At 63.0% G+C, this 11,609-nt stretch overlaps 1 protein-coding gene across 2 annotated transcripts; it reads right to left on the bottom strand.

The window, feature by feature from the left end:
• Positions 1-203: 203 nt before the first annotated feature.
• PLPP2 (phospholipid phosphatase 2) lies at positions 204-6,863 on the bottom strand. Of its 2 annotated transcripts, none has more exons than XM_016126695.2 (6): positions 6,746-6,863; positions 4,506-4,657; positions 4,009-4,286; positions 2,225-2,282; positions 1,856-2,032; positions 204-1,439 (listed from the first exon to the last, which is right to left on the bottom strand). In XM_016126695.2, the coding sequence occupies exons 2-6, from the start codon at positions 4,539-4,541 to the stop codon at positions 1,290-1,292; spliced, it is 699 nt and encodes a 232-aa protein (XP_015982181.2). In that variant the 5' UTR covers positions 4,542-4,657; positions 6,746-6,863; the 3' UTR covers positions 204-1,289. The 2 variants fall into 2 exon arrangements, with proteins under 2 accessions (XP_015982181.2, XP_015982180.2); XM_016126694.2 differs by having other exon boundaries at positions 6,705-6,846.
• Between the last annotated feature and the right edge of the window lie 4,746 nt (positions 6,864-11,609).

Raw genomic sequence — 11,609 nt, 5'->3', positions numbered from 1 at the left:
ACCCACATGTGCACTTTGTGTGGCCTCTGGGCTTGCTCTGAGACTCCTCGAAACCTTGGAAAAAATACAATTCCTACTCAGAAAGTTAGAAAATTACATGCAAAGCTATTACCAGTGAAATCATTGCTGTTAAATAAAATGTCACTCTGTATAAATGTTTTCCTTTTCAAAGAACCATAAATGTAGATACTGATCTTACAGACTTTTGCAGTCAAAAGAGTGAAACATACTTTATTCAGTTAGGCTGTTTAGGGTGTGGGCACGGATGGAATACAAAATGGGCCGCAGAATGTCATGGCACTAGAAATGTGCAGAGGACTCACTGTTAGTGGCGGGGCAAAGGTGCCAACCGTGTAACTCTGGGAACGAACAGAAGCTGAAATGCACCACAGAGACGTGACCTCTCTGCTACAAGGATTTCCCTCAGGGGTGGCAGCTACCGATTCCAAAACCGTTCTAGAGAGACCTGGAATGGAGTAACGAATTAAACACTGTTGTGAGGGTAAAGCCAGCATCGATGCCAGCTCCCTGCTGGCTGTCGGAGTGGGACACTACAGAGAAGGGAGGGGCGGGGCACAGCATCCGTGTGATAGGGGATCGGGCTGAGACAAGGGGACACGCTCGTTGTCCACCTGGGGAGGACCTGGACTGTCCCACGCGGAAGTCTCAGTGACTAGGGCGTGGGCAGAGGCAGGATGCACGCAGACATGTCGCATCGTTGGCCGAGCACGGTCACCTCCCAGACGTCAGTTTTTAATGCCATTGTCCAAGAAAAGGAACCGGGGCCCTTGGAAGACACGGCTGATTGAAGGCGAGGCTGTTGCTTTCTCGTCTCGGTGACCTCGCCAGAGGCTGCGGCACCCGAGCTCAGCCGAGGCCCCTCTGCCTGAACAGGAACGGGCTGCAGAGCCGCCCGGGGACACAGGAGCCCTTCACATAAAGGCCCTAGTGCATTACAGATCCACATATGCATCATATTTTACAAAAACAGCATTTACCCGGATCTCTCGGACCCTCCCACAAGCAACAACAGAAGGGATACAGAGGGAGCTATGACAACGGGGTCCCCTTCCAACCACTAGGGCTGCCCTGGGCACCCCCAGAGCCTTGGTCAGCGCCCAGCAGGTGGGGCTGGTGGGAACCCCTCCGGGAACCAGCCCGGGGCGGGGAGTGTGTCCAGATCCTTCCTCGCAATGCCAGGTGAGGGCCCTGCCAGCTCCTCGGACACGCGGACCCGCATCCGAGTCGCTGCTGGCCGCGCAGACGGGCCCTGCCTGGGCGGCTCGGCCTCAGGAGCTGGACACTGGGAACCCGTAGTGGCTGCGCTCAGCTTCGCCCAGCGTCAGCGTCAGAGACAGGCTGGGCTTGCGTTCCAGCTCCTCCTCCTCCAGGCAGCGCTGCGGCGGCCGGGCTTTGAAGAAGTCGGAAACGAACCAGACCTGGGGACGGAGCCGGGAGAGGAGCATATGGTGAGAGCTGGCTGTACGGGGCGGGACCCCAGGGGGCACAGGGCGGGGGTGGGGGAGGACCCCAGGGGGCATAGGGGGGCCCAGGGGGCACAGGGCGGGGGGGGACCCCAGGGGGCACGGGGCGGGGGGGTGGACCCCAGGGGCCACGGGGCGGGGGGGAGCCCAAGGGGCACGGGGCGGGGGGTGACTCCAGGGGGCACAGGGCGGGGGGTGGGACCCCAGGGGCCACGGGGCGGGCGGGGCGCCCCAGGCGACATGGGTGACGCCCTGGGGGCAATGAGCGCGGCAGACCAGGGTGGCAGAGGGGTGCTAGCGGGGCGCGGCGAGGATGAGGACCAGTGGCATCGGGAAAGGGGCGGGGGCGGGGGCGGGGGCGGGGCGCTCACTGTGAGGCCGGCCACCAGCGCCCCCTGCAGGAGGCCCACGAGCACGTCGCTCCAGTGGTGCTTGTGGTCCGACACGCGGGTGTAGCCCACGTAGAGCGCGAAGGCCACCAGGAAGAACTGCACCGTGGGCCGGAGCAGCCGCGCCCACTGCCAGCAGAGCCGCGCCTGCACGTAGAGCTGGGGGCAGAGGGCGGGTCAGCCGGGGCTCAGGGCCGGGGGCCCAGCGCCTCCAGTTCTCAGGAACCAGCCGCCGAGCCCCCCCACCGCCTCCCGCACGCCCCACGGTACAGACACAGCCACTGAGGCCCAGCCGAGGGGAATGACGCGGCCGCGGCGCCGCACGCGCCAGGTCCTGGAAAACCGACTCACCGCCAAGAATGTCATGCAGTACATCCCGAAGGAGGAGTGTCCGGAGTAGAAGGACAGTCTGAGGAAGAACGGCTGGCATCAGAAGGCGCCACCGGAGACCGGCGACGGGCAGCTCGGGCAGCGGCTCCGCCTCCCCCACCATCCCCCAACACCCCCTGCACCCCAGCCCGCCCCTGACTTCCCCAGCCTTACACGGAAGCGTGCTTGGTGTCAGACATAATGGGAGCCCCAAAAGGAGATGAGGAAGAGAAGGTGCAGCTAGGACATCTGAAGGAATAATGGCCGAAAAATCCCCAAGTGTGATGAAAACCATTACTCTACACACCAAGAAACTCAATAAACTCTGAGAAGGATAAACCCACGCGCATGTCAAACGGCCCACAGCCAGGGGCCTCGGGGAAGCGGAGGAGGGAAGGGGCTCTTTGGGCCAGGACCCCTGGTGAGGTCACGGCGGCCTTCTCGGCAGGACCTGTGGCCGCCAGAAGGCGCTGGACAGCGTCTCCAAAGAACTGAAACGGAAAACCTGTCGGCCAAGAATTCTAGGTCTGGCAAAATCATCCTCTAGAACAGAAGGAGGAATTAAGACATTCCCAGATAAACAAAGACACGGAGCTCATTCGACACGCCACAAATGTGCCAGGAAGTCAAGGGGACTAGACAGAAACTCAGATCCACGCGAAGAAGTAAAACAGGCCAGTATAGGTAATAACGGGATACAAAGTCAGTGTTCACGTCACTTTGCTTCAGAAGTCCTGTTTTTTCATCTATAATATGGAAAGAAACAACTGTGTAGACGCCAACAATGTTCGCTGGGCTGACTGTAGCCGTCACCTCGCTGTATACGTCTGCAAACCTTATGACCAGCGAACACCTATTTAACCAAAGAGGAAGGCTGTAATGGGGGAATTAGAAACAAAGGAAAACTACATTTCCTCCATCACTGCCTTACTCTGGGGTAAAGCGGCATAGGCCTAAGATGTGGAAAACGGAGGCCAGAGTAGCAGAAGGCTTCCCTCACCCGCAGGTCCGCGCGACGAGAAAAGGCAGAGACTGGAGAATGAAGTTTTAGAAATCTAAACTTACAATGTGCATAAGAGACTCCCTTCAGATTCAAAGACAAAATGGGTTGAAAGTACAAGAATGGAAAAAGTATTCCATGCGAAGAGTAACCAAGAGACAGCCAGAGCGGCTGTACCCCCACGAGGCAAAAGGGGCGGTCCTCCCAGCTATGACAATTAGGGAGATACAGGCACCTGACAACAGAGCCCCAAAATGGAGCAGAAACTGACAGAAAGCAGTTTGGATGGATTTTGAAGCATTAAAGAAACGAGACAAGAGAGACCACACAGGGGATGATTCCATTTGTAAGAAAGGTCCAGAACAGGCACATCCAGAGACAGGAAGTGGGCCGAGGGGAGGGGGAGGCAGCTGAGGGCATGGGCTTCCTCTCCGGGGTGATGGAGCTACCCTGGAACAAGACAGCGCAGACGGCTGCACCGTGAATGGACTAAAAATCGATACTAGTACACATCAAACTGGGTAAGTTAGTGACATGTTATGTAAATTTATTTCAATTTCTTAAAAAAGAAAATAAGGAAGTCAATCAATCAAAACTTTCTCCGTAGTGCTGGTGAGGACTGAGCAAAAGGAGGGGAGGCCTGAGATCTAGTGGGGGCAGGTCACCCTTGCAGGCCACCCCTCTGGACACCGACGGTTCTGCTCCAGGGCCCGGACCCCTCCCACCTCGTCTACAGGACCCAGGCCACAGGTACCTCCCGGCCCACCTGGACGCGGTGACATTGGCGGGGCTCCCCCTGCACAGCTTCTCCACCTGCACGTAGACCGAGCAGTTGACGCGGCTCCAATCAGGGTCACACACCGCCAGGAAGTTGGGCCGCAGACGGCCGATCATGTACTTGGCCAGGTCGGTCAGGGACTGGCTCACTGCAGCCCCAAACAGGAACGTCCCCAGCACCTTGTAGACCGCGGCCACATAGTTGTTGAATTCAGAGCGAGAATAGAGGCGATCCGTGTACACCAGATAGGCCTCCCCAGCCGAGACCTGCAAGGGAGCCGCTGAGCCTCCAGGGGGCACGGCAGCAGCCGTGGGGTCCCTACCAGGCACTGGCCTGGGGCTTCAGTCCTCCTCATTGAAAGCTGTTAAGGATTCCTGGCTTCCCCAGGCCACTGGGGAACTGGGATCTCCAAAGGGAGCCCTCTTCCCGGGGCAGACCCTGACCACCCATCCACCCACCCCCACCCTCCAACCCTCCCGCCTTACAAGGATGACGGTGGTGGTGATGGTGACCCCAGCCATGAGCCCGTGGGTGATGGTGTCTGGCCGGTAGGGGTACCGGATGGAGTCGTCAGCACAGTAGAACCCTCGCTTGTACGGGGCATTCACGATGGTGAGGATGGCGAAGGGCAGAGAGGCTGGGGGCGGGGAGAGAAGCCAGGAGCCACGTGGTCCTCTCCCTGCACCGGCCAAGCCCCCGGGACTGGCACTTGCGTACCTGCCTCGGCCTCCCTTCTGGGTTCCTCACCTCCACGCACACCAGACAGCTAGGAGCCTTGCCCATGGCAAGTGGGACACTGCTGACCCCATTAAAACTCCCTCGGGGCTCCCCATCACTGTCACAGGAACAGCAAAGCCTCCCCAGGCATGTGGTCCAACCCCCACCCCACCTCCTTCCTGCTCCTTGAACAAACCCAGCAAGCAACCACCCCAGGCCCTTTGCACGTCCCTACTCTCTACCCAGAACATCTTTGACTAGCTTCTCTCTGGTCTCAGCCCCATCCACCCTCCCGACTGGCCCACTCATCATCGCTCTGGCCCTCAGGTGTAATTATGCAGTCACCATGCCTGACAGAACCCCCCTGCCCCCTTGTGAGCACCTGAGGGGGCTATCTGCTCAAGGCTGAGTCCCAGAACCTAAGCAGGTGTTTAAGGAGCATCTGTTAAAAGAAGAAGCCGCCCTGCTCCTAACCCTAGGGCCAGCCAGGGATCAGGGCAGAGTTGAGCCAGCCACACAGTGCCCAAGACACCCCTGGCCCTGAGCTCCATCCAAAGCCACCTTCCTGACCAGACTGTGAAAAGCCTCGGTCGCCCGAAGGCTTGTGCAGAGGGCTCTCTCTCTGCAGGAGGGTGTCCTTTGCCCAGGGCAGGGCCGCTGACAAGTGTAAAAGGGTGTGGCTCTTTCTGGGGCCTGAATTTCTGAGGAGGACCCTCCAGTGGCTGCCTGAGCACAGCCGACTGAGTCTGGACAAAGACGGGGAGGGGAGGACAGGTCTGCCTCCCGCCCTGAGAGGGCTGGAAACCGTAGGTGTGGACCTGCTGCAGCTTTCCAAGGGGCGGTCAGCAGGCCACTGGGCGAGGTGGCCTGAGGGAGGAGAGAAGCCCCGGAGCACCTGGGGAGGAGCGCAGGGCAGAGGGAGCTCCCCACTCCTGTCCCGGCCCCAGTCAGAAGCGAAGCTAGTCTTTCCTGGGCACTGGAGCCAGGGCCAGCCTCCACCCCCCCCCAGGGTGTTGTCAGCGCCCCGTCACCATCGGGAAACTGAACTGCTTCTGTGTGGAATCTTCTAACAGGGGAGCAGGGGCTGCCTGGGCCAACCGCCCCTGCGCCCGCAGCAGCAACACAGAACCAAATCTCGGCGCCGCCTGGCCGCACGACCTCCCCCCCCCAGGGGGTTTTGACAGCAGGTCCCCCGCAGGCTACTCCGAGGGAAGGGTTTGCCGACCCTGTGCCGCTCGGCGCCTGGCGTACAGTGACTGCCACACACACACTTGAACGAATAACGTGCGCTCAGGATTCGGAGCCCGGGGTGTGTGTGTGGGGGGGGGGGGCGGTCCCCGGAGCACGGGAGGAGAGCCTGGCCTCTGCTGTCCGTCGGGACTGACCTCTCCCTCCCTCGGTCCCCTCCGTCTCCGACTGGGAGCAAGAAGCAGAATGGGGGGCAGGGGGAGTTTGGCCGAGGGGCCCCTCCCACTCCGGCGGTAGAATTCCGGGGCCATTGTCCTCAGCCCCAGAGCAAACACTCAGCCTTTGTTCCCGGGACGCCTGGGGCGGCCCCCTCCCCCAGCCTGGCCCGCAAAGCGGCCCGACAGGTTCTGCAGCCGCCCGAGGCGCGGCTCACCCGCAGCCTGCGGCCCGGCTTTCTCGGGTTCTCCGCGGCGCGCGCGGGTTCGAATCCCGCCGCCGCGCCGAGCGTCCGGGCCCGGCGTGGAGGTGGCCGGCGGGGCACCCGCGGCCGCACCCCGACCCGGTCCGCCGCTGGGGCCGCCGCGCACGCCAGGCGCCGCCAGGGCCGGAGCGGGGCGCCTTCCTGCTGCCGCGGGCGGGGGAAGCGGAGGCTGGGGAGGCACCGAAGGTCCTCCGCCAAGTTACCCCGCCCCGAGGGGGCCTCCGACAGGTGGAGGCGGCAGCCCTCCCAGCGCTGCCTGGGAAGGGGTCCCCCCCAGGCCCGGTCCCGCGGCTCTTACCGACCAGCACGCACAGCACGTCGAGCAGCACGAAGACCCACCTCCGCTCCATGCCGCCCCCGGCCTGGGCAGCGCCCCGGAGCCCGCGGCCCGTCCCAGCACGTCTCCGTCGCTCCCCAGCGCGGCCGCGGGGTCACATGGCCTCCCGGGGGGGGCAGGGCCGGGCCGCGGCGGCGGGTGGGGCAGCGGACGGAGGGGGCGGACTCTGCCCCGCTCCGCGCGCAGGAAGCAGCCGGCGGAGGGCGTGTGCGGGCGGGAGGAGGGGCCGCCGAGCTGACCGGGGTCGCGTGTGCAGAGCCTGAAGAATCGGGGACTTTTGGACTTTACAAAAGGGACAGCAAGGGAACGATGGCGGTGATGTCAGCTGGCACAGCGGGGACCACCCCAGACCGCAGAACTGGCAGCCCCACCTGCAGGAGCCGAAAAGAGGAGGCCCCACCCCGCAAGGTCCCAGCGTGCGGAGCACCTCAGAGCCACGGTGCCCGGCCCGACCGAGGGCGCCCGACACGCGCTCGGGCTGCTCGCCCGCCCGCGGCGGCTGGCGCGGGCCACGGAGCTCGCTGCGGAGACGCCGACGCCCGCCCCTCCGCTGAGCGCCCCGCAGTGTGCGTTTCACCTGTGTGGTACCTGCGAAGTGGCGCTGTGCAAGGACACAGATGCGTTCAGTTTCTTGCTTACAACGGGCCGTCCCCGTGCAGGCCCCGCCCCCTCCGCCGGGTGCGGAGGCCCAGGGACAGCGAGTCAAGGATCACCCGAGCGTCTGGGTCAGAGGCCCCGGTTGCACACAGACGGGGCCTGCTGAGTCTGGGGGGAGGGGGCGTGAAGAGTGAGGGGCGAGTGAGACCCCGCGGCACTGCTCGCGTGGGGGAGGTCGCAGCTGGGCTCCAGCAGCACGTGCCCCGGGGCCCCTCAGCCTCGGTCCCCTGGTTGGGGCATGGCGCTGGTGCCTGTTCGTCCCCATACCCTGAATCAGAAAGTGCCTGGCAGTTGATGGGGGGCCACGGCTTAATTCCTGAGGGTTTTCTTTCCTTCTAATGCTTAACATCCCCGCAGCTGGGAAGATCAGGTTCCTGGAGGCCGCCGTCGGCGCCAGGCACTGCTCCTCGGCAGCGTTTACTGTCCCGTTGGAGGGAAGAGCAGAGGTGCCAGGGTTGGAGTTTGCATCTGCCGTGCACCCCGCCAGGCCCCAGGGAGCCCTGAGCTGGGAGGCACCTGGGGGTCAAGAGCACCCAAACCAGGGAAACAGGCCCGAGGGGTTCACCCCATCCACTGTGTCCCCTGGGCCACCTGAGAAGCCTCGGGGAGTGACTCTCCTGGAGAGACCTGCTGTAACCTGGCAGAACACATCACACAGGCCACCCAGTGGGAAGAGGGCTGCGATGGGAACCCATGTGACCTGGCCCCAGGGCCTGATGCTCATGACCTCTAAGCCACATTCACCACCCACCACCTCCCCCTGCTGCAGACACGAAGTGAGCTGGGTCCAGCAGCTGGGACCTGAACTCAGAGACCCCTCGGCCCTGCCTCCTGGGAGGATGAACAGACCTCTGCTACAGATGGCGGGGCCCAGGAACCAGTGTCTCCGGGTCAAGTCCCCTGTGCCCCAGATCGACTTTCCTGAAGCTGGCTGGTAGACAACCACGACCCCCCACCCAACACACGAGCACGAAAAGAAACTCGGCCCACCCCAGGATAGGACCAGGCTCTGCCTGGAAACTTCTGGGCCTGGCTTTTCCGTCCGCGGTGTGAGAGGCACGTCATGACCACCCCCCTTTCCAACCGCAGGGCGGGAGGAGCCGAAGGGGATACAACCTAAAACGGGGGAATTAGTTTACTGGCCCCGAGGGTTTCCTAGTGCCTGGGCAGGGCTGGGGCTGTCGCGAGGGCCTGTCCACGCTGGGCCAGCGCGGCCTCCGCTCCCGCCCCGCCCCCGGGCAGGCGGACCCCGCTCGTTGGCGCCCCCTGCTGCCACTCGCAGCGCGGGGCGGGGCGCGGGAAAGGAGCCCGTCATTCTCTCCTTCATTCACGCAACGGGTACAAAGTTGTGAAAATGACTCGACACAACACGTGAAGGGCCCGGCCAGAATGCTACCGGCGTCATTATCAGTACTGTGGGTTTTTTCTTCTTTTCACTTTAACCTCGCTGCAGTCTCTTCGTGTTCAGGCAGAGGTGCAATGGAGTCGAAGGAATGCGGGGTTCTTTATTGAGCACCTACTGCTTGCTGGGCAGAACCCGCTGAGTGGGTGGGTGGTGGTGAGGGCAGCCTGGGTGGGGCTGCAGTTAGAGCCAGAAAAGGCCTCCAGGAGCGGCTCCTCGGGCAGAGGCGGTGGTGGGACGGAGCCCGCCTCCTGGTAAGCGGGCGCAGGGGCCGGAGGGAGAGGAGGCCAGAGCGGTGTGGCTCTCCGCCCCTCCCCACTGACCTCGCCCTGCCCGTTCCTGAACTGTCCGGGAGGGGTCAGGATTAAGACCTCGCAGGGCAGCAAAGATTAGGATTAGGGTTAGGATTGGGGTCACAGCTTCTACACCTGCTAGCTGGGGTCGCCCACATTTCCTAACTTCCACGCCTGGTCCTTTGCAGGGAGAGCCGGAGGCCTGCTGAGGGGCTGGGCCCAGGCAGGGAGCCAGGCCAGGACGGCTTCTCTCTCGCCTGCGGATGGCAAGGCTGGAAAGGGACTGAAGGTACCAGGGCCTCGCCCGTGCGCCCTAGAGACCCAACCAACTCCTTGCTGCCTGTGGTCACCCCCCCAAGCAGTAACACTTGGCCCAGAAGGAGGTCGGTTCTCATCACCCTGCTGCATCAGCTCCAGCTGTCGTCATTTCCAAAAGGGGGTGTCGTGAGGGGTAAGGGACGGGGGTGTCGTGAGGGGTAAGGAACAGAAGCCGGGGAGGTGGGCGCAGGAGCCCCCAGAGCAGCCGCCACTCTCGCCTGCTCTCTCGGGGCTCAGAGAGGCCACAATGACTGCCGTCTCCCCCTGGGGGCCACAGGCCCTGTCTCCTTAGGACATATCAGCTGGGGGGCTCGCAGTCTCGAACATGGCGGGGGAGGGACCCTAGAGTCACCTTCGAGTCAGAAGCCAGCATCAGTGAATTCAGAACCCTTCGCAGTCCCCGAGTACTCCAGCACTGGGGACACACGGGGCGAACTCCCAAGCTTTAGCCCTGAGCAGGCGCCTGGGAACCCTGCACCCGGGGTGAGGCTGGCCACCTCAGCCCTGCCCTCTACCCTGCTGCCTCCTCTGAGCACAAATGCCACCTCAGCCGGTGTCTGCTTATCGGCTTATCCTAGTCTCCCCCAGCCTGGGCCCCAGGAGGCCAGGGACCCATACATGGTAGGTACCCAACCAACCAATCAACGCTCAGTGACCTAGTGATCAATGAACTACTTGGCCCCCAGGCCAAGGTCACTTGGGAGGCTGCTGCTTCAGAAACTGGTCTGGACGAGGCTTCCACAGGGTGAGGCCCAGCTGCTTCCTCTTTTCCAGGAGTGGCTTCAGAGTCCAGGCCTGAGCCACCCCCTTCCCTGACCACTGTTAGGGTGGGGTGGGTTCTGGGGGTGCTTCACTCCAGGGAAGGCTTGGCCCAGACCGGGGGATGCAGCAGGCTCCAGCTACCTCCAAGGGTGGGACAAAGGCAAAGCCTCGACCCAGCCCGACCTCTGGACGCTCGTGGGGCCCCTGCGTGGGGCCAGGCGTCCCCCACCTCGGTGTGCTGCTGCCAAGGTGTCACAGGGAGATCGGAGAGTGTAGAGGGGAGACGGGCCAGGGGAGCCTCAGCACAGAAGGGAGAACAAGGGGGTACACCGGGTATGAGCTAAGGGACATGGCACAGGCCGCACGGCAGCCTGGACAATGGGCGAGAGCGGTGACCTCGAGGACAGTCCGCAGAAACACACAGAACCGGACGCATGGAACTGGGGGCAGCACGCTTGTTCCCGCATCACGGGGACGCAAGGGGAGGAGGGGGAGAGGCGGCCAGGGGGCGGCAGTCTGCAGGCCCCAGAACCTCCATGCAGAAAGCTGCACTGGACACACTGCACTCAAATCCTGGCATCCAAAGAGAAAATCACAGAAAAAAAGACAAGTCACATTCACGAAAACAAGTGACAACCACCACTTTCTCACTAAAAGCCAGGCGTCAGTGGAAGCCCCTCTGAAACGCCTATCCTGCCAAAAACAAAGGACTTCACCAATGAGGGGATGGGGGCCCTCCCAGCAGCGGGGGGCAGAGGCCGGGCACTGGCCGTGGAGCCACAGGCCCGCCCACTGCCGGGGCTCTGACCAACTGCCGGGCTCAGCCCCTGGGTGTCCACAGAACCTGCACCCGCCGCTGCGGCCCACCCAGAAGGGCCACCCACCAGCAGGTGAGTGGGTGACATGACACAGTCCCCCAGGTGACGGGGCGTTTCTCAGACTTAAAAAGACATGGAGAGACCTTGGTGCTTTTCACCCAGTGAAAGAAGCCAGTGTGAAAACGCTGCACATCGAAGTGCTCAAAACCAGGGAGAAAAGACAAAGGGCTCAGGCAGTCAGAACGAGAACACGCAGGACCGGGCACAGCACCCTCCCGGCTGGCGGCAGCACGGCAGAGCGTGGCCTCTGAGACGCGCACACGCAGAGGCCCCAGGGGAGGCCGTTCCGAGTCCCTGCTCCCAACGCTGGCAGAGCCGGCTCCGCGAGGGGCGCTGACCCCCCACACCCCGCACACAGCTGGCCGGTGACCTGCCCCTCAGCCACCACCTCAGCCCGGCCTGCCTGCACAGCCACCCAAGGGGGTCTGAAATGGCACGTCTGGCCCCCGCCGCCCCCGCCCCCTCCCACACTCGGCTCCCTTCTCAGGACAGACCCGCCACTTCAGTGACCTCGGCGTGATGCGCACTGGCCGTCCCCCAGGGCGGGCTGGCTCTC

The sequence above is a fragment of the Rousettus aegyptiacus genome, unplaced genomic scaffold, assembly GCF_014176215.1.
Source record: "Rousettus aegyptiacus isolate mRouAeg1 unplaced genomic scaffold, mRouAeg1.p scaffold_m13_p_16, whole genome shotgun sequence".
NCBI classification, from domain to species: domain Eukaryota; kingdom Metazoa; phylum Chordata; class Mammalia; order Chiroptera; family Pteropodidae; genus Rousettus; species Rousettus aegyptiacus.
This window is presented reverse-complemented; position numbering and strand designations above follow the sequence as displayed.

Excerpts from the sequence above, each read along its gene's own strand:
- PLPP2 (XM_016126694.2), bottom strand. The coding sequence starts at position 6,756 with ATGGAGCGGAGGTGGGTCTTCGTGCTGCTCGACGTGCTGTGCGTGCTG. Across the intron at positions 4,287-4,505 it reads TCACCACCACCGTCATCCTT|GTCTCGGCTGGGGAGGCCTA; the intron begins GTAAGGCGGGAG and ends GCTCCCTTGCAG. Across the intron at positions 1,440-1,855 it reads CGCTGGTGGCCGGCCTCACA|GTCTGGTTCGTTTCCGACTT; the intron begins GTGAGCGCCCCG and ends CTCCGTCCCCAG.